The sequence below is a fragment of the Myotis daubentonii genome, chromosome 8, assembly GCF_963259705.1.
Source record: "Myotis daubentonii chromosome 8, mMyoDau2.1, whole genome shotgun sequence".
Classification (NCBI taxonomy): Eukaryota; Metazoa; Chordata; class Mammalia; order Chiroptera; family Vespertilionidae; genus Myotis; species Myotis daubentonii.
The window spans coordinates 55,256,643-55,283,997 of NC_081847.1; the positions used below are offsets into that span (position 1 = coordinate 55,256,643).

At 53.0% G+C, this 27,355-nt stretch overlaps 1 protein-coding gene across 4 annotated transcripts; it reads right to left on the reverse strand.

The window, feature by feature from the left end:
* Positions 1–642: 642 nt before the first annotated feature.
* Positions 643–26,788, reverse strand: SLC66A2 (solute carrier family 66 member 2). Of its 4 annotated transcripts, XM_059706445.1 has the most exons (6): positions 26,713–26,788; positions 26,079–26,398; positions 21,771–21,904; positions 17,756–17,809; positions 9,996–10,212; positions 643–2,387 (listed from the first exon to the last, which is right to left on the reverse strand). In XM_059706445.1, exons 2-6 carry the CDS (start codon positions 26,279–26,281, stop codon positions 2,180–2,182), a joined length of 816 nt encoding a protein of 271 aa, XP_059562428.1. In that variant the 5' UTR covers positions 26,282–26,398; positions 26,713–26,788; the 3' UTR covers positions 643–2,179. The 4 variants fall into 4 exon arrangements, with proteins under 4 accessions (XP_059562428.1, XP_059562427.1, XP_059562430.1 ...); XM_059706444.1 differs by lacking the exon at positions 26,713–26,788 and having other exon boundaries at positions 26,079–26,706; XM_059706447.1 differs by lacking the exons at positions 17,756–17,809; positions 26,713–26,788 and having other exon boundaries at positions 26,079–26,706.
* Positions 26,789–27,355: the final 567 nt, after the last annotated feature.

Here is a 27,355-nt window from a genome sequence, read left to right on the forward strand (position 1 = left end):
TCTCCCAATTATGCTGCTTTGCACTTTTTCACTTTAATCAGTTGAGCCATGACACCTGGAACATCGCTGCCACAGACCCTGCTGGAGGACCTGCATCACTCAAGAGGCCCCACTGATGCAGGGCATCCATCCACCACCATCCCTTCCAGCTTTGGGCACGGTCCCCGGTGGAAGACCAAGCCAGGGGAGGTGGGGGGCAGGGGCAGGGCCAGGACGGGGCCTCCCGCAGAATTTCCCTGCTATGCTACTAAAGCTAATAAAAGTGCCACCTCTCCTGCACCGCTCGCTCATATCAGGTGGGGAAATGGAGCGCCCAGGGTGACCAGGTGGATTCGACACCTGTTGCCTCACCTGTGTGCACAGCCAGACATGCCCACCTCCCTAGTCAGGCATCTACCCTGGATCCTGCGGGTCTTTGTCCTTGAGGCTGGTCTGTTCCAGGGGAGCCTGTCCCACAGGATAGGGGCCAGCACTGGGCCCTGGGATGGATGTCAGCCCAGCCCAGGGAACATGGACACTTCTGGGCAGAGGCCAGTGCTTAGGGCTGGACCTCCCCTGGAGACCCCAGAGGTGAAATAAGAACACAGGACCAATTATTCACTGTGCCTTGGGCCCCACACGGACTCCATTCACGAGGCCATGCTTGGTCCTCGAGCAGTTTATTGATTTAAAGTCGCTGAATAGACTGAACCCTGAGCGTCCCCACACATGGCACATTCGGTCAGCACTACAGTCATTGATATTTTAATTTAGAGGCAACTACTGCTACAGACATCTCCCTTCATTTTTTAAAAATAAGTGTTTTAAAGCATCTTACAGGCCAAAGAACTAAGCAGAATCCTCAAACATTCAGGAGTTTTTGAGGAAAACTCGGGAGGAGGAAACCGCTTCAAACGCTTCTCACCGGCCACCGCAGACACTTTAAGAGCTTTGGCACCAGCCACAGACAGTGCTGATAATGCACAGAGAGCCACCCCTCCACCCAGCAGAAGGGAAAACAATGCCTGTGGGAGCCACACGGAAGCATCTGGAACACTTGGCCTTTGGGAGCCTGGGAGCTGGTGCAGGGCTGGCCTGGCTGAGATGCTCATGTAATACTGAAAGGGGAACAAATGTGGGGACTAGTGTCAGACCAGTGACCTCACCACCGCCACACGCAGCGAACATGGAGAACCACGCGGACGGGAGACGGCGGGCAGGGATGGCCATGCCAGGCCACCCCACCACCCTGGAAGGTCACTTCAGGCCCATCAGCTCATTGTGTGGGGGGTGGGGCTGCTCAGCGTGTCCCCGTCCTGGAAGATGAACATCACAGGCTGTGCTGCACATGTGCGCACTTCCCAGGAAAAGGGGGAAAAATACACGCGCAGCCCGCTTGGCCCACATCGGCGCTCGCACCCTGCCATACCCTATAGGACTCATGGAGTGAACTCCAGACTCTGGTTCCGACACCCCTGAGCTTGCTCTGGCCCCTGCCCAACTGGCACGGACATGGGCTTGTCCCCTCGCCCCCAGTGGGAGGAGGCCAGTGTCACAACAAGGCCTCTGGACCCCCTACCGAGCCCAGGCAAGGGCTGAGTCCTGAGTACCTACGAGGAGGCCGCACTGAAGGTGCCCAGGCAAGGCCACTCCAGCCAGATGGACCAGGACATAGGTCATGTGTGTTGGTGTGGCTTCCCTTCCACGTGGACACGAGATCCGGGCCACATGCTCTGTGCCCGGCCCATTCTGGCACAGGGTGCCCTCACCGCATGCCATCCAGCAGCACATCCATCCTCAGCTGTTCTGACCATGGGCCCTGAGGTGCTGGGCCCCAAGCGCTCCCAATGCTGCTTTTCATTCTGCACCCCGGGCCCGGGTTGACCGGACACGTCCAGGCTGAGACAGAGAAGCCTCCCCACGACCTGTCCTGCAGAGGCCTGCTCCGCTGTCTCCCGGGTTTGCGAGCGTCTCCCAGGTTCCGCAGGTGCCCTGAGAGCAAGTGAGAGCGAGACCTGCTTTTTCATCACCTTGAAAACATCCACAGCCCCGCCCGTAGGGGTGAGGCCGTTCTCCAGCGAGTGAGTGCAGACACGGCACTCGGGCCCACCTGTCCACCGTCCCAGGGGCCCACGCAGGACGACAGGTGGCCAGCGGTGCCTGCAGCCAGCGGTCATATGTCTTTGTCCTCCTGGCTGCCTCAGAGGGCCTTGGCACTGGTGGAGTGCACTGCGTGGGGGGTGGGCTTCGGGGGGTGGCGGGAGAATGCGTAGGCCTGCGCCAGGATGGCCAGGTCCACCATCACCTGCAGCAGGCCGCACACGGAGAACTGCAGGGGGGCACCGTTCAGCAGGAAGTATGCCATCTTGAAGGTGTCACCACTTGTCCACATGAGCACCATCTTGATGCTGTGGAGAGACAAGCCAGGGTCAGGGGGCCAGCCAGGGTCAGGGGGCAAGCCTGGGTCAGGGGGCCAGCCAGGGTCAGGGGGCACCCGGGCCCCAGCCTGTCCCTCCCAGCCCTCCCACCCTCGCTGTGAGGTCACTGTGTGTGTGGGCAGAAGGACAGGAAGCCCTTCAGCTGGAGGACCCTCAACCTCCGGGCAGGGACGGGGCCGGCACAGGGCAAGCCCACAACCTCACAAAGGTCCGTCCTTCCTGGCTGCAGACGCACCTGCTGTGGGCCCTGGGGAGACGAGGGAAGACCACCACCTGCTCCAGGGGCCAGCCTGGCAGGGGCAGCAGCACCCAAGAACTTCAGGAGAGCAGCCCTCAGCCACAGGGACCCACAGAACTGGCATCAGAGGTCGTGGCTCCCGCCTGGCTGTGCCCTGTGAGCTGCAGGAGGAGCCTGGCTGGGAGGGGGCGGCTCTCTCACCTGGAGCTCCTCTACCCTGGTCCATGGAGCCCCCAGCCAGCACCTGGTCCATAGCTGTAGCAGGAAGTGCATGGATGGAATGATCCCAAAGGTGCAGTGTCAGACACCCTAGGAGGAACCTGCACAGCACCCCACCCTTCACATCTGTTTTGTCCAAACTGAAATCAAAGTAGAGGACAAGAGCACAGCACCCAGTCCCCACCGCAAACCATTAATGCTGGACTTTCCTCCACAGAAACACACACACCCCCTTATCCACTCCGACACTCCGCTACACCACTTTGCAATCTGCAGGTGTGCTGACTGCTGCATGCACAGCTAGCACACTCAGTTTTATGGGAAGTGTGTTCTGCAAACATCAGTACAAAGACACATCTGCATTTATCTCTCCTTAGGTCTCCAAAGTTGGGCTCACACTGGGGCCACTCACATGCTGGGGCACCATCGGGGAGGGGCAGGAGCTCATCCCACAAATGCAAATGGAAGCAAGTGCTGGGCTCTCAGCTCCTAGGAGCCACCAGCCGCAGCCCTGGTCAGTCAGACAGGGGCCATAAAGGGGGCATGCTGTGACCTGAGCCAGACCTGACAGGGGCCATAAAGGGGGCATGCTGTGACCTGAGCCAGACCTGACAGGGGCCGGGTTTGCTCAACAACTAGAACTGAGGCTCCCAGGAAAAAGGCAGCCACCCACCGGCACCCTCACGCGTACGTGCCGAGCACTGCCCCGAACAAGACGAGGTGGGCTACATGGCTCCCTTTTCACAGAGGAAACTGAGGCACAGACAGGTTTAGCGACGTGCCTGGCGGTACACAGCTAGTGCTTCTGGAGGGGGCAGCGCACAAAGCTGTAGAGGTCCCAGGACCACCTGTCACTGTCCCGGGGCTGCCTGCCTGGTGCCGGCTGGTGCCTCTGGGCCCTGAACGCACAGGTGCACTCCTCACCCAGGCAAGTGCAGACGTGAGGTCATCGCTGGGGCTGGGCTCTGTCTGACACACAGGGACATTTTTAGCTGCCCAGACGCCTCACCTGGCCTCAGCCCTCAGTCAGCCACTGCGTGGGGACAGGAACCCAACGCCTTGCAGAGGCCCCTCGACCAGCTGCCCACGCGAGGGCTCAGGAAGGACAGGGGCACAGCAGCCAGTCAAATATTAACGAAGTTCCTCCTGCCGGGGTCCCTGAGAATCTGTTCAACAGGGACTTTCACCAAGCCATGAATTCTGCTCTTTCTGACGCGGGCGTTATGTAACCCTTGCCCTCAGTGAAAGTGTGGTGTGGATGGATGGATGGATGGATGGATGGATGGATGGATGGGCAAGCCTCAGAGGCTCTGCTCTCACTGCTCAGCATGCCAAGGATGTCCTAATGGGCACTAAGTCCAGACCTGGCCACTGCAAGCGGTTGTGTTTGGCCTTGTCCTGGGCATGGGAGTTCCACCCAAGGAAGCCCCCTCCAGGGAGGAAATAAAGCCACCGCAGGTTCCCACAGTGCGGGAAGCCCACCCCAGGCACAGAGAACCTTGCAGAGGGGGCCAGTGTGCGTGGGAGGGGGAACTGTCACCTTCCAGGCCCAGGCTGTTTTCCCAGCTCAGGCTGGTGACCGGGGAGCTGGATTCTCTTGTCTAGTTCCCTTCATAACGTCCCCAACTCTAGCCGCTGGATCCTACACCTGACCTTCCCCTCCCCCACCCACCATTTCAATCCCTGCTCCCATGACCTCATTCTTGACCCCCATTTTGCCTCCTCAACTGGGCTGCCAGATCACTATTCCTAAAATACCTCTCGCCTCATCCATGGCCTGTCCGGCAGCCAAGATAGCGCCTCCCAGACCAGTGCCCAGGAGATGAAAGCCAGACGCCTGCACCTGTCGCAGCTTCCTCACAGGCGCCTTCGGCTCATGCCCACCTCCCAGGGGCCTCGGCCTTCCCCTCCTTGCCACCCATCAAGAGCTCTCCCAAAACTGAAAATCCGCCCAACACATGTCCCAAAGGAGGTCTTAGTGACCCTGGATTACACAGTGGGCTCTTGGATTGAAACCTTTGGTGCTGCAGAGGAAAACGTCAAGAAAGTGCAAAATGAACTTCAGGATGAGAGAAAGTATCTGCAAATCGTGTGTCTGACAAGGTTCTAGTATCCAGAAAAATCTAAGGAACTCTATGACTCAATAATAAAAAGACCAAGGGCCAACTTTTAAAACAGGCAAAGGATCTGAATAGACCTTTCTCCAAAGTTGCATAAATGTCCAATAATCACAGGAAAAGGCTCTCGGCATCCTTAGTCGTAGGGGACATGCAAATGAAAAATGCATAACCCCAATGCGCCCCAGGCACTGGGACGGCCAGAATGAAAACGTGAGTGGGAATGAGGTTGTGAAGGTGGGGAGAGACAGAACCCCACCCACAGCTGAGCTGGCGGGGATGTCAGATGGTACAGCCACTGTGCAAAACAGTCTGGCAGATCCTCGAATGACTGTTACACAGAGTTACCATGGGACCCAGCAGTCCCGCTCCTGGGTGTATCCCAAGAGAAAAGAACACGCTTGTCCACACAAAAACGTGTACACGAATGCTCACAGAAGCATTATTCACAACAGCCAACAGGTGGACACAACCCAGAAGTCCATCACTGGAGATGGACAAGCACAGTGTGGTCCGTCCATGCAGTGGAATATTACTCAACCTCAGAATGGAATGCAGCACTGAAACATCGCACATGGGCGTCATTACGCAAACGGGGGGACGCAGACACAAAGTCCAAGCTCTGTGTGATTCTGATCCTATGAAGTGTCCGGAACAGATGAACCTACACAGACAGATCATGGTGGCCTAGGCTGGGGGAGGGAGGTTTGGGAGCAAATGAGGCTTGATTCCTAATGGATACAATATTTCTTCCTGGGGTGATGGTAATGTCCTAAAATTAGACTGTGGGGACGGCTGCACAACTCCGTGAAAACACTAAAATCCATTAAATTGTACACTTCAAATTGTATGGTGAGTTATATCTCAATAATTTTTAAAGAGTTCCAGGGCTTTTGTTGAACTCTAATTATTCCAGCCCTCCTCTTTATTGGGCTGCTGACTGGGCTGTGTGTGTGTGTGTGTGTGTGTGTGTGTGCATGTAGTGTGGTGCACACCCTTAACCACACACATGTGTAGAACATCCCCACTCACCTGGCCTATTACGTGTCAAGGAGGAATAAAGACATACGCCTGGGGGCAGAGAGGTAAGGCAGACAGGGCCCCGCCCCAGGAGACCTGTTCCATTTCCCAGGCAGCAAGACTCCAAGCTGCTGGCTCCAGGGCTCAAGGGCAGTGCAGCAAGACCAAGTGAGCAGGGTCCCAGAAATTTCATTAATTGGAAGGTGAACCAAATACTAGAACTAAAACTAAAAATAGACAAATCCACAATTACAGTTGGAGACTTCAACATCCCTCTCCCAACAAGTGATAGAAAAACTAGGCAGGAAAGCAGCAATCAGAACTTAACAACATCAACACAAATAATCTAATAAATATTTAGCGAACAGCCCAGCTAGCGTGGCTCAGTGGTTGAGCATTGACCTATGAACCAGGAGGTCACGGTTTGATTCCCTGTCAGGACACATGCCTGCGTTGCAGGCTTGATCTCCAGGAGGGAGCATTCAGGAGGCAGCCAATCAATGATAGAGAATCACTGATGTTTCTCTCTCTCTCTCCCTCTCCCTTCTTCTCTGAAATCAATAAAAATATTTTTTTAATTAAAAATAAATTTAAGAGAATTATAATCATACAGAGTGTGTTCTCTAAACATAATGGAATAAAATTAGAAATAAATAATGGAAAGACAAAAAAACCTCTAACCACATGGATATTTTACAACACACTTCTAAAGAATCTATAGATCAAAGGGAAAGTCTTGAAATAAACATATGCATAGTTATGCATAGTTATGGTGAAAATAAAAATAAAACATCAAAGTTTGTGAGGCACAGCTAAAGCAGTACTGAGAGGGTATATATAGCATTAAATGCTTACATTAGGAAAAAGAAAGTCTTATATTAATAAATTAAATAAAGATAAGAGCAAATATCCATGCAATGTAAAACAGAAAAGTCAACAAAACAAAGAGCTGATTCTTTGAAAAGATCAATAAAACTGACAAACTTCTAGAAAGAAAGATATATATAGGGGTGGGCAGAAGTAGATTTACAAATAATACAAGTAAATAATACAATAATTAATAATAATACGAGAATAAAGTCTGTGTTCCACATGTTAACAACTATAAACCTACGTTTGCCAACCTCTATAAATTACCAGTAATGGAACAGAGGGCATATCTGCAAACATCAAGAAGACAAGAAGGGAATATTATGACCAACTCTACATACTTAAATTTGACCACATGGACTAAATGTACCAATTCCTCAACAAGTCTAAACTACCACAGCTCGCCCAATATGAAATAGATCATTTGAATAACCCTATAACTCTTAAATAAATTGAATCCATAATTTAAACCCTCCCCAAAAAGAAATATCCAGGTCCTGATGATTTTATCAGAGAATTCTAGTACATGCTTAAAAAGATTTACACCAATTTTGCACTATTTCTCCCAGAAAATAGAAGACATGCCAATTCATTTTATGAAGAAAGTGTTCTCTTAATACCAAAGCCAAAAAAGTACCAGAAAAATAAAAAGAAAAATTACAGGCCAATATCCCTCATGAATGCAGACACAAAAATCCTTGACGTATCAGCAAATAGAAATTAGCAATTTATTTATTTATTTAGTTGTTGTTGTACATCGTGACTAAGGGAACTTTATTCAAAGGATGCAAGGCTAGCTCAATATTTGAAAATCATCAATATAATTATGATCTGCTAAAGAAGAAAAATCACATGATCATATCAATCAATGCAGAAAAGGCATTTGACAAAACTCAACACTCATTTAATATAAAAACTTGCAGAAAAACAGGACTAGAGAACTTTCTACACCTAGCATTATACCTAACGGTGAAATACTGAATGCTTTCTCTTTATGATTGGGAAAAACACCTCACCCACTTATCACTGCTCTTGTTAAACACAGTGCTGGATATTCTAGTTAGTGCAAGAAGGCAAGAAAAGGAAATAAAAAGCACACAGACCAGAAAGGTAGATATAAAACCATCCCCATTTATATATAACTAGAGGCCCGGTGCACGGATTCATGCACATTGAAAGGAAATTAATTAGAAGGTGGCCAGCAGGGCGGGACTGGGCGAGACAAGCCAGACATGCCCTGGAGCCAACCTCCCGTGGTCCTTCCCCAGCCGGCCACATCTGGGGCGGTGCCAGGGCTCGAAGAGCATCTGTGGAGTGACTGGGGTCCCTCCGGCAGGTGGGGTCCCTCAGCCTGGCCTGTGGGGATCAGGCCAAAACCAGCTCTCTGACATCCCCCGAGGGGTCCTGGAGTGCAAGAGGTTACTCTGCAAAGTTGCTGTCACTTGGCAGCTCCTGTGTTGAGCATCTGTCCGCTGGTGGTCAGTGCGCGACATAGCTACCGGCAGGTCGGCAGATCAGCCAGTCACTTAGCCTTTTATATATATAGATTGTTTACATAGAAAATCCAAGATCTATAAGAAAACTCCTAAAAATAATGAGTTCAGCCCTGGCTGGATGGCTCAGTTGGTTGAAGCATCATCCCATACACCAAAAGGTTGTGGGTTCAATTCCCAGTCAGGTCACAACCTAGGTGGTGGGTTCAATACCCAGTCAGGGCATATATGGGAGGCAATCGATGAATATTTCTCTCTCACATCGATATGTTTCTCTCTCTCCCTCTCCCACTTCCTCTCTTTCTAAAAACAAGCATTATAAGCATGTCCTTGGGTGAGGATATAAATAAATACATATATACATACATCCTATATAATAAAAGCCTAATATGCTAAGTGTCCGGTCAGCTGTTCAACCAATCAAAGCATAATATGCTAATGATATGCTAAGGCCACTCAATCACTCACTATGATGTGCACTGACCACCAGGGGCAGACAGTAGACCAATAGCTATGACATGCACTGACCACCAGGGGATAGGGAGGTTAGCTTGCTGCTGGGGTCTGGCCAATCAGGACTGAGCAAGACAGGCCGGGCACTCCCACAGTCCCTCCTCAGCTGGCCAACCTCCCGCATCCCTCCCCGGCCCCAATTATGCACCAGTGGGGTCTCTCGGCCTGGCCTGCGCCCTTTTGCAATCTGGGACACCTCGGGGGATGTCGGAGAGCCGGTTTTGGCCTGATCCCGCAGGTCAGGTTGAGAGACCCCACTGGTGCATGAATTCGTGCACTGTGCCTCTAGTACATACATAAAATAATGAGTTCAGCAAGGTGAATGATACAAGAGAAACATACAAATTAATTGCATTTCTGTACACTAGCAAGCAAATGGAAAATGAAATTTAAAATGTAATACCAATTACAGTTGCTCAAAAGCAAATGAAATACTTTGGTGTAAATTCAATACATGTTCTGGACTTGGATCCTGAGAATGCATCTCATGACACATCCCACCAATGGCCGCACACCTCTGCTACTGTGAACAGAGCCTGCTGCCCTCCATCCCTATTTCACACTCAGCCCTCCCTCCCACTCCGAAGCTTCAGGCTCAACAATGCGGGAGGAGCAGCTCTCCGATCCGTCACCTGTTTCCTGCTCAGGGGAGGGTCTCAGCTTCTCACCTGTCGCACACACGCACAATGCTCACGCATCAAGAGGTCAGTGGATCAGCCCTAGCCGGCTTGGCTCAGTGGATAGAGCGTCAGCCTGTGGAGTGAAGGGTCCCAGGTTCGATTCCAGCCAAGGGCACATGCCTGGGCTGCGGGCTCAATCCCCAGTAGGGGGGTGCAGGAGGCAGCCGATCAATGATTCTCTCTCATCACTGATGTTTCTCTCTCTCCCCTCTCCCTTCCTCTCTGAAATCAATAAAGAAATATATTATTTAAAAAAAAAAAAAAGAGGTCAGTGGATCAATGTGTTTAAATCTAAACTGCTCTCTAACTGGCTGTTTCACAAATGTAACTGAACACAAAGCAGCCAGATTTGTACCCACTTGACTTTTACCGAACGTATGTGCACCTGGTGCCAACGGGGATAGCTACAGTGACACGTGCCCACCCACCTCATGCCCTCCGTGGACTGGTAGCGGTGGTTGCGGTACAGCTGCGGCACGCCCAGCATGGCCTCGGTCAGCACGGCCAGGAAGCCCAGAGTCTCCACGAACAGGGCTGAGTCGATGGACAGGTATGTGATGTAGCCTGCGATGCCCGTGAAGGCCAGGACACACTGCAGGTAGTCCGCAAAGCTGCTCCAGTGCCAGAAGTGGTGAGGGTCAAAGTCTAGAGGGAGAGAGACATGAACCAGACTTCAGGTCAAGATCAGTGTGAGGAGAAGGATGTGAAATGAATGAGGAGATGAAGGTCAGCATGACTAGCAAGATGTGAACTAGGTGAGGAGGTCAAGATCACCACGAGGCCCCCCGGCGTGGCTCAGTGATTGAGCATCGACCTATGAACCAGAAGGTCACAGGTTCAATGCCCAGTCAGGGCACATGCCTGGGTTGGGGGCACAATCCCCAGTGTGGGACTTGCAGGAGGTAGCCAATCAATGGTTCTTTCTCATCACTGGTGTTCCTACCCCTCTCTCCCTCTCCCTTCTTTTCTGAAATCAATAAAAGTATATTAAAAATAAAAGATCACCATGAGGAAGATGAATGTGAGCTATGAGGATCCAACTGCTCTCGACCAAGGAACTTCTGAGGAAGACTTCATACAGATATTAACTCAGCATAAAGGATGCTAACCCTGCAACTCACCCTAAAATAGTACTGATACTCAGATAGTGCAGGATCACTCTAGATCAGCCGTGGGCAAACTACGGCCCGCAGGCTGGATCTGGCCCATTTGAAATGAATAAAACTTAAAAAAAAAAAAAAAAAAAAGACCGTACCCTTTTATGTAATGATGTTTACTTTGAATTAATATTAGTTCACACAAACACTCCATCCATGCTTTTGTTCCGGCCCTCCGGTCCAGTTTAAGAACCCATTGTGGCCCTCGAGTCAAAAAGTTTGCCCACCCCTGCTCCAGAACATCTGGAACCTCTTTCCTGGGTTAGAATACCCGCTCTTCCCCTCCACAACTTTAGAATAATCATGTGTCTCCATTTCTTTAGATGTAGAAGAGGAATAATGTTACCGAGCAATTCGGGTTGTTTTAATGATTAAAGTAGTTAATCTTCTGAATCCTATAAAGTGTCCAGCCCATAATAAAGGTCCTGCAAAGATATATAATTATTATCATTACATCCTGAGTTGATAGAATATTACCATTTGCTCGACAAATGTGTCCTGCAGAAACCAAATGTGGAAGAACTCACAGAAATCAAAAATTACATTTAGATGGTGGTCTGTGGCAGGTCCTGGGGACAGAGGCAGCTTCAGGGACAGTCAGGGAAGTGGAGGGTGTGATGCACCCAAGCCTGACCCGGCCCTTTGGTTTGCAGAGTCTGGAGCCAGGGCACCTCTCCAGCAAAAAGGCCCAGCAAGGGCTGCACGGGTGGGCGAGGACATGAGGTGCCAGGACTGGCCGTCCCGGAAGCTAGGAAGAGCTGGAAGAGGGCATCTAAGCTGCACATGTACCATGTGTCCCAGGAGGCACTCAGCCGGGAAACAGGAGAAACCACTAACTGCATCACAAACACGTGGAACCCACGTCCGCCATAAACCACACGCTCCAAGCCACACCGGCCTGGGCCATTTCTACACATGAGAGAACAGCCTTTCATCTGGATACTCGCCTCCAGGCAAGGACCCCTTGCTGAAGGCACCCCCCTTCACCTGCCTCCGAAAGGCATCTGTTCTTCCTCAGGATGATCTCGGGCCACCTGGGTCCCCATGTCTGAGGATGCCTGCTGCCCACCCCCCACCCCCGCCCCCAGCAGGACGAGGAGGTCTCGTTGGAAAAGGTTCTCAGGGACACATTTGTCACTACCCAGCAGCTGGGACCTCGAAGGCGCAGAGCTATTTTCCACACCTAAGGGCTCCGGAATTAGAGACCGTTCCATCCCGACGAAGGAAGAGGTCCCCTCAGAAGTTCAGACACTCATCCTGACGACAGTGCAGCTGGCAGAGCTGACCCCTGGGCCAGGGCTCACGGGGCATCTACTCTGACCATCCCCAAAGGGCAGCCCACAGTGAACAGGTGGTCTGGGGATGAGACACCCAGCTCCTGGGTCCATGGCCGGCCCCTCACGGGCTCGGACCCCGTACCAGCATCGGGCAGGCCGCTCACACCTAGCCTCTCATTCCTCCTTTAACAGAGGGAGAGCGGGGGCCTCAAGTCAGGCAATAGGCCCCCCACTCCCCAGGATGCCATCTGAGATCATCGCTGAGCACCTCTCTAAATGGACAATGAGGCCGCATGGCTGGGCTGGCCGTGACCTTGGGGGCCGAGACCCAGGATGGGGTGGGAAAGGGGCACATCTGGGGACCATGCCTTCCTGAGACCCTGGCGCCGCCCCTCTAGCTGAGCCATCGGTGTCTCTCTCCATCTGGGAGGCCCACCTGCAGGTGCGCGCCCCCTCTCCAGAGGGCTCCTGTGTCAGCACCTGGAACCCCAACAACCCAAATGTGGGGGACACCGAGGCAGAGCCACTGGCCAGAAGGGACACACAGGATTTGAACCTGAACCCTGATGCACTGCCCCTGCAGACCCAAGGATGAGAGGACGGTGTACGGTGCCCCGCCAGCCGTGTGACCTCCCTGAGCCTCAGGTTGGCAGCGCCCGCCCCGCCCCCCGGGGCCCTGTGGAGGCTGTGTTGTCACATAATTCAGATGGAGGTTGGGACCCTCACACAGCCCTCAACAGCAACCCCTGCCCACACACCTCAGCCTCTCTGAAGGGGCCACACAGACAGGTGCTGGGTCCCCAGGCAGTAGTGTGACCCCTGCAGACCGAGGGGCCCCCAGACGCTGTGTAAGGGGCAGGGAGGACAACACAGCACGAAGCCCGTCCCTCAGAACAGCAGCTGGGTGTCAGTACCAGTTAGCTGAGGGCCAGTGTGTCTCTGCTCGACATGCACCCCAAGCCGACGAGAGCGACAGAGCCCCAGCCGCTCCGCTCCGACGGGCAGGGGCAGAAGAAAACCCCGTCCACAGGAGCTCCTGGCCTCCCAGGTGGTTTCCGGTGGCTCATCCTCGGTACAGCTTCAGGATTTAAACCCACTGATGACACAGGTTATGCAACCGCTGGGCTCCAGACCAGGCAGCCCACCAGCACCCCCGTGTGGCCTGTCCCCATCAGTTCAGGCAAAGTCTTTCCAGCTCAGAGAATGACATCCCTCCAGTGGTCCAACACTGGTCACCGACAGAAAAGGCATGGCTGTCCCACAGTGGCAGCGCTCAGTGGCCATGGCAACGGCAGAAACCCGCTGGAGACAGTGGGGCCTCCACGTGCTCCCCTTTCGCAGTAAGAACCCCCTCAGGCGTCCCTGCTCTCACAAGACCCCACGTGTCCCTATAGGCGCTGAGAGTGCAGAGGGCTCAGGCCCCCACAGCCCCCTCCTCTCTCACAGAAGCTGCCTGTGGACCCCGAGCCCCTGTGCCCTCCCAGCCCCGCTGGCCCCCAGGTGCCTGGAAACTAGGGGGAAGCTGCAAGTGCTGAGGGCTGTCCTGAAAAGGCCACCAGAGAGGGACTCCCACACCAGGCTCCATGGCTCCAAGTCACCTCTCAGGATTGGGACCAATAATTAGGGCAGGCCAGCTGGTAACCATGTGGCCGGCAGCTCTCTCTTAATCAGGGTCACACCCAGGGAGGAGGACAGGCACTGGCTCCAAGAGGGCCTCCCATCACTGCCCCATGACCCCACGCCTCCTGTGGTAGCTGTGACACTCACACCTGCAACACAAGGTAAGAAGGGCCCCGTGCCAGTGTGAGCCAGCCCGCCTCCCGGAACTTGCTCCGCGTCTCATCTGTGAGTCTGAGGATGCAGAGGAAGAAGAGCTCCAGTCGGTCCTGAGTGCCTGGACCCCCACAGAGGGGAGCCCACACCCACCCTGAACCTACACACACCTGGCAGAGCTACCTGCCGACCCCGATAAAAACCACGGGGAATTCCAGGTGGTGAGGTGGGAGCAGCAAAAAATAATCCAAGTCCACTTCTCTGGGGAATCCGCACGGAAGGCAGGGCAGGGAGGAGGGACCGGGAAGCCCAGAGTGATGGGACAGAGGGAGCCCAGGCTGGTTAAGGAGGAAGCCGGGTCACACCTGAGTCCTGGTAGCCAGGACTGCAGACCCCAAGTAGGCCACCCGTCCCGGGCCCACGGCAGCAGCAAGGACTCCCACATTCCCACTGTCTGTATGCTCAAACCCACAGGGACAGACAGGTGAACCTCCTAGTTAGGCAGTTCAGCGATGGAAGCAAGAGGGCACTGAGGGTCTTGGCAAAGGGTCACCACAGCTGCGGAAATTAACTAAACATCCGGGATCCTGGAAACCTGAACAATCACCTTCCAAAGTGACAGCCAGGGAAAGTCTCCCCACCTGGAACCAAGGGAAACATCTCGTGTGTGCAAACCCCAGGCCCAGTTCAGACGCGCCTCTGACAGCCGCCGGCCTCCCCTGGCGGACTCGGCGAGCAGAGCGCAGGGCGCTGACCCGCGAGGGCACTGAGCGCTGACGAGGCTGCTGGGCACACGTGCTCTGAGGGCAGGACACGCCCCTGACCTCAAAGGCTTGATGCGGAAAAGACAGAAAATATACTGTTAATAATTGTTAGAGTGGTTATAGGATCACATGAAAGTATTTTGGTAAAAAGCAGATTAAGGGTAATTCACCAGTTTCTTTTCACTTTTCTAAGGTGCTGCCTGGAAACCACGCACATGGCTGGCTTCCTGGCTGGCACTGCATCTGCTCTGGGCAGTGTTGTCCAGCGTTAATGAGGCGCCGACCGGCCAGCCCGGAGCTCTGCCCAGGTCATCTGGAAATCCAGGATTTGTAAATGAGGAAGTGCAAGGGTGGGTCTGACAGGACCCTTTCCTACGTAGGGAGAAGCCATGAACCTGCTGGGGCCACAGCAGCGACATGCGGGCTGCTCTAGTGGGACATTCAGTGTGGTTACAGAGCGCAGTCCCCGCTTTTAAGAAACAGACACTAAGTATTTGGATGTCATCAGCATGGAGTCAGAACAGAAAACCAACCGAGAAAATCACCACCACCAACGTTGGTTCTTTGAAAAAAATCAGTAAAATTGACAAGCATGTAGCTAGAATGACCAAAAGAAAAGAGAGAGAGAAAGAGAGAGGAGACTCAAATTACTAACGTCAACAATGAACATCAGCACCAACATCACGGAAATAAAAACAATTGCAAGGGAGCACTAAGAACAATTGTAATCCAACAGGTTACATAACTTAGGTTAAATGGACAAAAAAACAAACAAAAACTAACTATTAAAACTAACTGGGGAAGAAACTGAAAAACTGAATAGACGTATCATAAATAAAGAGATTGCCTTAGTATTTTAAACACTTCCCACAAAGAGAAGCCCAGACCCAGATGGCTTCCCTGGGTCATGCCACCAAACATTTAAGGAACTGATAAACTTGCAGTGAGCAATAAATAGGCCCTGGAGATAACACTGTATAGTACGGTAAACACAGACAGTAATACTGCATTATAATCATAAACTTGCTTAGAAACTAAAATGAATTATTTCAACCACTAAAAATAAATAGTTTTATGTAATGTGATAGAGGTGCTAATTATCGCTACGATGGCAAACATAACATGGCACATAAATGTATAAAATTACATGTACACCTTAAATTTACACAATGTTGTATGTCATATTTCAATTAAAAATTTTTTAATAAAGAATTGATACCAATCCTTCACAAACTCTTCAAAAAAAATAGAAGCAGAGGGAACAGTTCCCATTCCCCACTTATTGTATAAGACCAGTTCTATCCTGATACTAAACCCAAAGTCATCACAAGGAAAAAAGAGCAGTATCTCTTATGAACATGGACACAGAAATCCTCAACATATTGCTAGCAAACAGAATCTAGGAAATTTTTTTAAAAGATTATACATCTTGATCTGATGGGATTTATCCCAAAAATGCCAGGTTGGTACAACATATAAAAATAATCACTATAGCCCTAACCGGTTTGGCTCAGTGGATAGAGCGTCAGCCTGCGGACTGAAAGGTCCCAGGTTCGATTCTGGTCAAGGGCATGTACCTTGGTTGCGGGCACATCCACAGTAGGCAGTGTGCAGGAGGCAGCTGAATCGATGTTTCTCTCTCATCAATGTTTCTAACTCTCTATTCCTCTCCCTTCCTCTCTGTAAAAAAATCAATAAAATATATTTTTTAAAAAATAATCACTATAATATCTATATCTATAATAATAAAAAGGTAATATGCTAATTATACCAGACATCCTTCCTGACGAAGCCAGGGCCGGAGGGTCCCGGGTGCCTTCCAGCAGCCAGAGGAGGGAAGCAACACAGGTCCCGGGTGCCAGAGGGAAGCCGGTGCCGGCACCGGGGGAAGGAAGGCCTACTCTTGCATGAATTTTGTGCATTGGGCCTCTAGTATATATATAAAAGGCTAAGCGACTGTCCAACCGGTAGCTATGATGTGCAATGACCACCAGGGGGCAGATGCTCAACGCAGGAGCTGCCGAGCTGCAGTGACTAGGCAAATGTGGTTCTCGGGTGACACACACTGGAACCAGAGAGGAGGGAGCCCGATTCTGGGGTGCATCACCCAAGAACTGCCCTCTCGCAATCCAGAACCCCTTGGGGGGTGTCAGAAAACCGGTTTCGGTCCGATCCCCACAGGCCAGGCCGAGGGACCCCACCTGCAGGAGGGACCCCGCTCACTCCACAGATGCCCTTTGAGCTACAGTGCTGCCCCAGGTGCGGCCGGCAGGAAGGGACTGCAGGTGGGTGGCTCCAGGGCGTGTCCGGCCAGTCTCACCGAGTCCCACCCCGATGGCCACCTTCTAATTAACTTCCTTTCAATCTGCACGAATCCGTGCACTGAGGCACGAGTAGTATAATAATGGAATAAAGGACAAAAACCACATGGTCATCTCAACAGACACAGAAAAGCATTTAACAAACTTCAACATCCTTTTATGATAAAAACACTCAACAAACTCAGAATAGAAGGTGCTTACTTAACCTGATAAAAGGCATCTATGTGAAATCCATCATGTTCAATGGAAAAGGCTAAAGGCTTTGTCACTAAGATCAGGAAAAGACAAGGGCACCCACCCAGATCACTTCTAGCCGGGTAACCAAGCAAGAAAGAGAGATAGAAAGCACTCAGATTGGAAAGGAAGAAGTCAAACTATCTGCAGATGATAAGATCTTATATACAGAAAATCCTCACACATATCCGCTACAAAGCTCTGAGACCTAATAAATGATTTCATCAAAGCTGTAGGACACAAGATCAATATGCAAAAATCAACTTTATTTCTATAAAGTAGCAATGAACAGTCCAAAGTGAAGTGAAGAAAACAAATCCGTTTACCATGGCATCAAAAATAATAAAATACTTAGAATAAATTTAACAAAAGAATTCCAGAACGTGTGCTCTGATCATTTCTTTTTTCCTTTCTTTCTTTCCTTCTTTCCTTCCTTCTCTGTCTCTCTCACAGACCCACACACAGAAAGCAGCAGGCTTCTAGGAACTGCTTCATGCTTGAAAACAGCAGCTATGAGCTGGTTAGTTTACGGGAGTCGTGGCCACACTTGGTAAAATGAGTCACATGCATGGTCAGGATGCAAACACAGATGACAGAGAGGGACAAAGCTGCCATGAGATGAAACACGGGAGTGAGCAGCCTCATGCAAGGGGGGTACATACCCAGATAGGACCGCCTGGGGGGCACTTTGACTTCCTCGTCCTTATTATCTGCAGCTACATTTAAAAAGAGGGAGAGAAACAGAAAGGAAGGAGAGACAAAACAGACGGGTTTAACGCAGATAAGCAGCTGTGTCTCTGGCCCTCTTTGCACTTCTCTCTTTTAAAACCGCTGGGACAGGAAAACCATAGATTTGGGTGTCTGTGCATCAGGGAATCTACCTTTGGGCTATTTTTCTCTGAACCTACCCTCCCTCTTTCCAAATAAGTGCTTGGAATAGGGGGAAGGAATTTGGGGCCAAAAATGAAAAGTCGCCCATTCTCATTTGACTGCTAAGGTGGGAGTGGCGTCTGCCGTCACCAGGTTCTGCTTCTGCTCCCCAGACACTCAGCCTTGTGCAGGAGGCGGCCACACAGGCCCAGGATCACAGCGCCACCAAGAGGGCTGCCCGAGAAAGCTGTTTTCAGGAGACACTCCCCAAGAGCTGGTTCAACACATGCCGGGGAGAAGCAGGGAGGCACTGTTACATCCCACCAAGGCGACCAGCCCAGCAGCTCCTGACAGAAGGGTGATGATTCCTTATAGTCGGAGGCACCCAGCTCCTGCCCCTCCCCTGCCAACAGCCCCCCCCCCCCAGACCTCCTGACTGTCACTGCCCGGGACAGCCCCCCAAGACCCTGGAAGACACCGCGGGGCAGAGAGGCAGCAGGTGGGTCCCTGCAGGTGGGTCCCTGCAGGTGGGTCCCTGCAGGTGGGTCCCTGCAGGTGGGAGGTGGTGAGACAGAAGAGTAGGACTCCAGTGAGTCACTTGATCACAAAGCAGAGGTGGGTCAAAGGTTCTGTCATCTGCCCCAGGCAGTGGACTCACCTAAAAATGGAAATTGGCAAGTGAACAGCGAAAAGCAAATACCAGCCCAGCTGCCAGGACTGGGGACAGCGGTGGAGGGTTTCACAGCACCACACAGGCTGCGGCCCCACGCCTCCCCTGCCTCCCTCCCCAGCACCGCCCCCTGGATCTTCTGGGCTCTGACGACCCAGAGTCACGTGGATTTTCTCAGCTTTTTCTTCTATTTTTTTTTTTTTTATTTATTTAAACCAAGTTCACCATTGAAAGGGAGAGGGGAGGGTGAGGAGTGGGGTGGGTACAGGTGAGAACTCAACTTAGCTCCCGTGCAGTTCAGATGCAAACAGCCTTTTCCCTTCCCATGTCCAGGCCAGATCAGCCCAAGCCAAGCAGAGCTCTGCACGTGCTGAACAACAGGGCGCAGCAGGGCAGGGCTGTGAGGGGCACGTGGGGGTTCAGGGTGGGAAGAGGCACAGCCCACATTGGACCCCTCCCTGCATAGCATCAAGCTACCTGAGGTTTCGTGGCTGGAAAGCAACACGATCAGATCTGTGTTTTAGAAAAACCTCTTTGTGTGGGACAGACTGGAGGAGACCAATGTTAGAAATGTTTTCAACAATGCTGTCCTTCCACAAATCTGCCCTGAACCCACTCCAGACCAGGCCCACAGTCTCCTCCATCCTCACTGCTCCCCACCAGGAGGGGTGTTTGTCCATGTCCCCAATTGTCGGGGGGAGGGGGGGTGGCCACACCCGTGCAGAGGGAAGCTGTATGATTTCCAAGACTTGATCTTTAAAAAGACACAGTATCTACCCAGTTCTCTCCAACACGCCACTTGAAACCTAGGCCATATTGTGTGGACACCCAGGCTACGTGAAGAGGCCACGTGTGGGTGGTCCAGCAGAGAGCCCACTGAGGTCCCAGCTGACAGCCAGCACCCACCCAGACATGTGAGCAAGGAGTTAATGAGAGAGAGAGAGAGAGAGAGAGAGAGAGAGAGAGAGAATAAAATAAATGAATGTCAGGGCCATCCCTGCCAAGCTCTGCCCAAAATGCAGATTCCTGACAACTCGGTTCCACTCATTCCACTTGTTGGCAAAATTCAACAAGTGGCTGGAGGACTGGGCTGCTGTCCTTGCTGTAAGTGAAAACGGTTCCCATTGAGAGCATGCCCCTCCCCCACTCTCACAGCCAGCAAGGGTCAAGTCCTCAGTCGTCCATCTGTCCGTCCATCTCTACCAGATCTTCTCCTTTCCTCTCCTGTGACGCCATCGGGCCCAACTGACAATTCAGACAAGCCCCCTCAAGGCCCCACCTTAACCACGTCTGCACAGCCCTTGGCCAGGGGAGGAGACACCTCCCAGGTCCCCACCTGCTCACCAGAGGCCATGTGTTACAAGTCAGGCTCCAGCCCTACCCCTGAGACTCACTGCTCTAACTCAAGCCCAGTTAACAGAACAGAAATATCCCTGTTGGAAGAACCTACATAGAACACTGGAAATCAAGAGAGGTGATCAGATGGCCGCCATCCCTCCACTCATCAAGAAGCCTTCTAAGGGAGGCGCCCTGCTCACGGCGCCCGCTGCCCTCCCCTGCACCAACGTGAAGACCTGCTGGCAAAGCCCCGGGGGAGGGGGCGGGCACGGCTGAGGAGGCACGCCTACGTGCCAGCGAGGCCACGCAAACGTCCGAGCTCAGCGGCCGCGCGGCCTGGAGGCACCCACACCTGCTACCTCTGGCAGCCTACCTATCACACTACTTCAAACAGGTCACAAACCTGCTCTCAGGTTTCCGAGCCAGAGGCAGAGGCGTACAGCCTGGGCACACACGGCCTCTCCTCCCGCCTGTGTGAGGCTAGGCTGCCCTGAGATACCCCCACACGGCCCCTCTGCGGCCGGCCAGGAGGTCAGTGCCAACGGAAAGATGAGGTTCCAAGGGGCACAGATCACAGAGAGAAGGGGCAGGAGCCATGGGAGCAGGAAGCTCTTGTCCAAGAGAAGTTTAAGGCCCAGTGCCTCTCCTCGTAATGGCCCTGTTCACTGAGCCCTGCTTCCAGGGCAAGACCAGCTACACAGACAGCTACACGGGCTCTGGGGTGACTTACCGAGTTACAACAGGGGGATGGGGACAGATCTGCAGAGGAGAGAATGGCATCAATGGGAAGAGAGCACAAAACATGCCAGCCTGGCCGGTGTGGATCAGTGGTTGGACACTGATCTAGGAACCAGGAGGTCATGGTTCAACTCCCAGTCAGGGCACATGCCTAGGTTTTGGGCTCGATCCCCAGCAGGGGGCGTGCAGGAGGCAGCTGATCAATGATTCTCATCAGTGATGTTTCTCTCTCTCTCTCTCCCTCTCCCTTCCTCCCTGAAATCAATAAAAATACATTATAAAAACAAAACAACATAGGAGCTACACCAGGGGAGGAACCACTCACAGGGAAAGATGATCACCAGGAACAAAAACACGAGCAAGACCCCGAGTCCACAGACATCCCACACGGAGTGAGAGCTGTCACACTTCTAGTGATTAGAAGAAAACCAGAAGTAAGGCTGATGTTCAAACAAGGCAGCCAGCCCAGAAGGCGCTTCTCCAAAGGAAAAGGCAGAAACAGGAAGAGAGTCTTCGCTCCGAGAGCCAAAGAGTCCAGCGGCGCCGTGGGCTGCGCCTGCAGTCCGTGCTGCCCAGGCACGTGCACCCGGGTGGTGATCCACCTGCATCACAAAATCCTGGCTGGGGGGCATTTTTAACGAGGCATGTGCGAAGACCCCAGTGCACTCGGCCGTGGGGAAGGTTTTACGTACAAGCCTCACAGAAAGTCAGAGATAAAACGGCCTTCTCACCAATGTCCTCCTGACCTGGTCCAGCCAGAGAGGAGCCCAGCTGACCGGGCCTCTACCCGATCCAGGCTCCGCAGGCAGCGAGATCCCAGCGGAGAGTAAAACATCAGGACCAGGTAATAGCTCACCCACCCTCGAGAGAAGAAACGATCATCTTGGATTGTTTCACATTATAACGTTAAAGTCACGTCCCATCCTGCAAACACCATCCGTTACAGGGTCATGTGGGGAGACGAGCCGCTGGGACGATGCTGAGCGGAAGGGGCTCTCATTCCACCTACAGACAAGTTTTGCTGTTTCGGTGGCTTTAAACCAAAGTTGCCGATCACCCACCTGCAAAGAAACGGCGTTTGACGTTGAGCTCGTTGGCCACGCGGACTTCAGTGCACAGCTTCAGCATCAGCAACATGGTGACGATCATGACGATGCTCTGCCAGAGCAGCGGCGACTCGAAATGCCTTCCAAACCTGGGGATGAGACGCCGCGGCTCAGGAGGATGCCAGCACCAAGAACCTGGTCCACACTCCCCGCCCAGGTCCACCAGGGCCGGACAGCCACCTCCCCTGCAGCTGCGAGTGCTGGGCTCCAGATTCCATGGTGGACGGAGCTGGTGCAGAGGGGACAGGAGGTTGGGGGGGGGGGGGTGGGGGGAGGGCAAAGGGGCAGGAAGACCAGCAAGAGCTGAGGAGCCAGGCCCAGGTGAGGAGAAGGTGCTGCGGGAAAAGGGGTGATCCGAGGGACTTTCTCAGCCAGAAGCGGGAGGTCTGCCAGGGGCTGGTTCCTGCGCACCACTGCCCCCAGGCCTTCTGGCCTCAGTGAGCCACGGCCTCAAGCCCTCTCTTCCATAAATTGCAGCTATAACCCTAAGGCGGTTGGAGGACATTTCTAGTCATTTCTCAGAACTGGGCTCCCGAGTTGATCCGGAAGATCGACTCACCCAGAGGTGAAGGTAACACGAGGGACAGTGAAGGTTCCATGTTAGACTGAGCAGCCGGCATCACAATAAAGTAAGTCAGATTAGGGACCCCTCCCTCCATCGTGCAACTTGGGCCATGATGTCAAAAGGGCCAGTTCCGTTTTCTAAATGTCCAACAGAAACAACGAGTGACCAGAGAAATGGTGGAGGAAATATCAAGTTTGCACTTCTCCTTACACAACACACCAAGAATCCAATCTACACGAACTCAATGTTCACAGTAAAAACGAGACCGTTTAACATGAGTGACATGGAGCGCAGGTGAGTACTTAAATGATTTCAGGATGCAGGATGGCTGAGCAAGAAGACAACATTTCTAAAAGCACAACTTTCCACAAATGATACACAAGGGACAAAACAAAGATGAAACGAAGTTCAACATCACTAACAATTTTTAAAAGCCAAACAAAATAGGAAGATACCTTTCTTACTTAGGAAATTACTTAAAGCTTTTTCTTCCTTAAATGCTTTTTGTTCCTTAAATAGTCTGTGCTGGCAGGTATGTCACCACAGCACTTTCTCTCCTGCTGAGCATGTGGGTTGGCACAGCCTCCTCTATTACAGAGAAGCCAGTCGAAGCGAGTTCTCCCCTGGTTGTTGCGTACACCTGTCTCACCCCGAGGGAAGTGCACATTGCAGAGGACATGCGATGTTCTATCAAGTCCAAGCAAACGTTTCTACAGGAACACCTTCTCTACCTCTCGAAATAACAAAATATATATATCGAGTGGAAGAGAAGTTGTGTTTCTACTTCTCTGTGTGGCCTGAGTGCTATGGCCATTAGTAGCAGAATGTTACCACATATCTGGTACAGTGTTACTAAATCTTCAATACAGTGTTACCAGACCTCCAATACAGTGTTGGTGTCTTTTCAAAACAATGTCACTGCATCTCTGATACAGTGTTTTCATCCAATAGGGATGGGGCTTGAGAACTACCTCCATAAATGCATGAGGCTCTGCAGCACCATCCACACACCCTAGCCCCCTCCATCCCCCTCCTCTCTACAAAATCACCAGCCTGCAAACATTAGGTACAAGGTATCACCTAGTCCTTGTCCTGGCTTCTAATACCACAAAGGCCAAATCCTGTACATCAGCATTTTATGGAGTAGAATCTGCTGAATGCTAGTTTTGCAAAAGGATGGTAAGAAATAAGGGCATAGGAGTTCCCCAAGTTTCAGAAACCCGGGTTTGCATAGTGTGGTCAGCCCCTCCTGTAGAGCCACTCATCCTGGCACCACAAATCTCTCGGGGTGTCCCAGGAGGACTGGAGCTCTGAGGACTGTGGTCCCAGCCTGCTTTGGGAAACGCACCCTCCAGTGTTGCTAACTGCAGCACTGTTCTGGTGTGGACCCAGTTCCCGCCTCGCCTGGAGCCTGCCACAGTCCCTGACCTGTGCTCTCCCTCCCCACCGCCTACAACCTATGTGTGTATGGTGCAACCCACACAGCGCTTCCACCAAAGTGCAAACGGAAGCATCTAGCCCAGCGCCTGGCACATGGGAAACCCTCAAAAAATCTACTAAATTAAATGGACTGCTAACTAACCCATAAAGCCTGAGAGGGACACAGGCGTGAGAGGAATATAAGGGAACATCTGCTTTGCCCTCAGAGCAGTGGGGTCTTAGGTGGGCAGAGAGGTGCACATCAGGACAAGTTGTAAATGGAGGCCTGCCCTCCTGCTGGTGTGAAATGCAGAAAAGTGCACCCCCAGGCCAATGCTCCCCCTCCTTGAGGAGGGACCAGCACCTCTGCCAGCCCTCCCTTCATCCCACACGTTTCCTCAGCCTTCCAGAATGCTGACTGCAGGCAGCCCTGTGTGCTCACATGGCAGCCCGTGACCCAAGGCCTCTGACCCAGGACAGCTCAGGATGCTGACTCTACGGGAAAGGACCAATCGGATGTACAGAAATAGACTTGCCAGCGGACCAAGGTTAGAATTCCACAAAGGCGCCCTATGCTGTGTGAGGAGAGAGCTCAAGACTTTCTCAAGGGCTCAGGCCCTGCGGTGAAGAGAGAATGCAGGGGCCCAAACACATCAAATGCCAGTTAAATCCAGAGGCACTGACAAGATGGCCTTCAAGAAGCTGGTGTAATTTCTGACTCCTCCAAACCAGGTACTGGGAGGTAGATTCGAGAGCCTGTTTTCTTTTAGCAGTGCTGAATGACAAGCACACCGAGGGGCAAGGCCTCTAAATGGAGCTATTTTCCCATAAGGCAATCCAACGCTGGTAGTTCCCTCCCCGGTTGGAGAAAACTTATTCCACGATAAGTTTTCTGCCCCCCCCCCCACCTGACACCGTGCCTGGGCCTGGCTCCCAGCACACCGTCCAATGGTCCAATGCGCTCAGTCAACAATAGTGTCAGACAATATGTTTCATCTGCTCCTGTTCAAGCTTGGCCTTCAGGTCAATTGAGCAAAGGAAAGCAAGGTGTTCCGCTGCCTCGAGGCCCCTCAGCCAAAGGGAAAGGAGGAATCTTCAAAATGCTGTTTACAACTTGTGCTAAACAAAAATGAGCCCCTGTAACCCCTCCCTGAAAAGTGGGCTTCCCAGGTGACAGACGCAAGATGTGACTGACTCACGGCTCACCTTTTTAAAAACCCAGACAGGAGCAAAACTAACACCAAGGAAAAGTGAATCAGAGTAGGCCAGGGCCTGGGCTGGACAGATGCACAGAGCAGACACAACTTCTAGGCTCAGGACATTCGTATCTTCATTATGATGATGATTTTGGGGTGGGAGGAGGGTTGTTTATTAAAATTCATCTAACTGTACATTTGGAATGGCAATTTTATTTAATGAAAAATCATACCTCAATAAGATTGGCTTAAAATCAATTAGCAAAAAAACCCAAAAAAAACAAAAAAACAAAACAGCATGATTACTCAAACAGTGACCAAAAGTCAAAAGAAGGGGCCTGAAGTCCTCCTCCCCACCTGGGCACCAGGCCTCCCCTGAGCAGCCTTCCTGCTGACAGAGGGGGATCTGGGACCACCCCGATGGAGGGAACGTTCCAGATTTGGAAACCTTAGAACGAAGCTATGAGACCTCTTCCCATTTCCTCTGGACATTCACCCTCCCAACTATGACTGGCTTCAGCAAGTGTTAAAATTAACTTCAAGTTCCTTACCGGAATGCAAATGATAAAAAGAGGAAGTTGGGCTGGGAGGAGCAAGAAAAAAATAGCCTCTTCAGTCTTAGCCAGAAAGTGGACTTCCTATTCAAAAAATAAACAAAACCCCACACCACAGAGAAAGCTGAAGGGGATGGCCCCTCCCACAGCGGCCCCCCAGCGCTGCTCCATCAGGCTCAGATGTCCCCTCCTGAGGGCTTCACTGGCCAGCCAATGTCCTTCCTACTGGTCACTGCGTTTTGTTCCTCACGCTCATTTACTCTGTTGTTTACTCTCCCCTGGTCCCCCAAGCAAATTCTTTGAGGTCAGGGGCCTGGGGCTAAGCAACTGACAAACACCTGAGTGACAAGGCATGAACACTGAGACCTGAGATCACAGTGAGAGTCTCCACTCCGATCCCACCATTTTCCCTGGGAAATCATCTCATCCATTTCACCACCTCCTCGGGAAGCACAAACACCTCCACCCCTGGCCTCCTCGGAGGAAGCCAGCTCTCGGGGAGCCCCACAGTAGGAGAGCCCTGGCTTACCAGAAGAGGATCCGTAAAATATTGGCCACCAGGAGCACCAGGCACACGTAGGTAGAGAAGCCCTCGGCGTTCTGAGTCCTCCGGATGTCCCGGTACTGCGGGATGTAGGGCACCACCCCTCCGAAGACCATGGCCCCGGCCGCCCCCCAGGAAACCAGCTGGTGCAGCGGGACCAGAAGCCAATCCAAGCCTTGAGCGTCCATCGCGAACCCCCGTGCCGCCCCGCCAGCGGGCTGGCGTCCACCTGGCCGCGTCCCCTCCGCTCCACGGACTCCTGGAACGCGCGCTGACTGTCAGCCCCACATGGCCGCCGCCGGAGCCTGGCAGGGGAGAAGAGGGAAAGAAGTGCGGCCGGGCCTCGAGCAGAGGGAGGCGGCGCTCCGCAGGGACACCCGGAGGCACGCGGGACTCCCAGCTGGGGCGCGACTCCCGCCTCGGACGCGCGCGTTCAGGGCGCCCTGGGCGCGCGCAGAGGCATCGCTGGGGGTCAAGGCGCGGGCGCACGGCCCTGGGAACGGCGGACTAGGTCTGGAGGAACTCGGTCTCGGAGAGGGATCGGTCCTGGGGACCCGTCCAGCGGCGCCCGCCCCGCGCCCCGTCCCACGCGCAGCGCAGATCCCGCCCCGGGCCTCACCAGCCGCGCCGGCTCCGCCCGCCCGGCTAGCGTCCGTCAGTCGGCCGGTCCGAGCCCGTAGTCCCGCCTCTTCGTGACGTCACAATGCCAGGGCCCCGCCCACCGTTGCCGGGACGGGCGCCGGCGGGTCCTAGAGAGCAAATCGCGCCGGGAGGTGGGGACCCGGCGCAGAACGGTGGGGGCTGACACCGCTCGGCCGCGCTCCCGGCCCGCGGTAGGAGATGCCGGCCTGACTGAGCCGCTTTTTCGGGGGCAGGTGCCCGCGTAGACGGTCCCCACATGTCCCCGGGCGAGGGCCATGTAGACTCGGCGCTCAGCCACCGGGAGCGGAGGAGGGAGTCCTGTCATCGCCCCGCAGTCAGCGCGTGGCCTGGGGACCCCTCTAGTGGGGACAGGGGCTGTGTCGGCGGGGGACATCACCCTTCGTGGGGACCAGGGAGCGGCCCCCAAGTGACTCCAGGGGTCCTCCCACGCGGTCATTCTCTGGCGGAGTCGGGGCCCCATCCTGACCCAGGGGACACCCCCCCCCCCCCCCCCCCCCCCGAGTAGGATCAGAAGTTCGGGAGTCTCACGGGGTAGGGTAGGTGGCTCTTCTGGGGACAAAGCCCAGCAGCCGCCCAGGATTCTCAGTGCTCCCGCATCA

What these genes read in the sequence shown, in the direction of transcription:
- SLC66A2 (XM_059706445.1), bottom strand. Translation starts at nt 26,281, where the DNA reads ATGGACGCTCAAGGCTTGGATTGGCTTCTGGTCCCGCTGCACCAGCTG. An exon ending in CAAACGCCGTTTCTTTGCAG is followed by an intron (nt 17,810 to 21,770) that starts GTGGGTGATCGG and finishes TTTTAAATGTAG; the next exon opens with CTGCAGATAATAAGGACGAG. An exon ending in CCCCAGGCGGTCCTATCTGG is followed by an intron (nt 10,213 to 17,755) that starts GTATGTACCCCC and finishes CTCTCCCTCTAG; the next exon opens with ACTTTGACCCTCACCACTTC.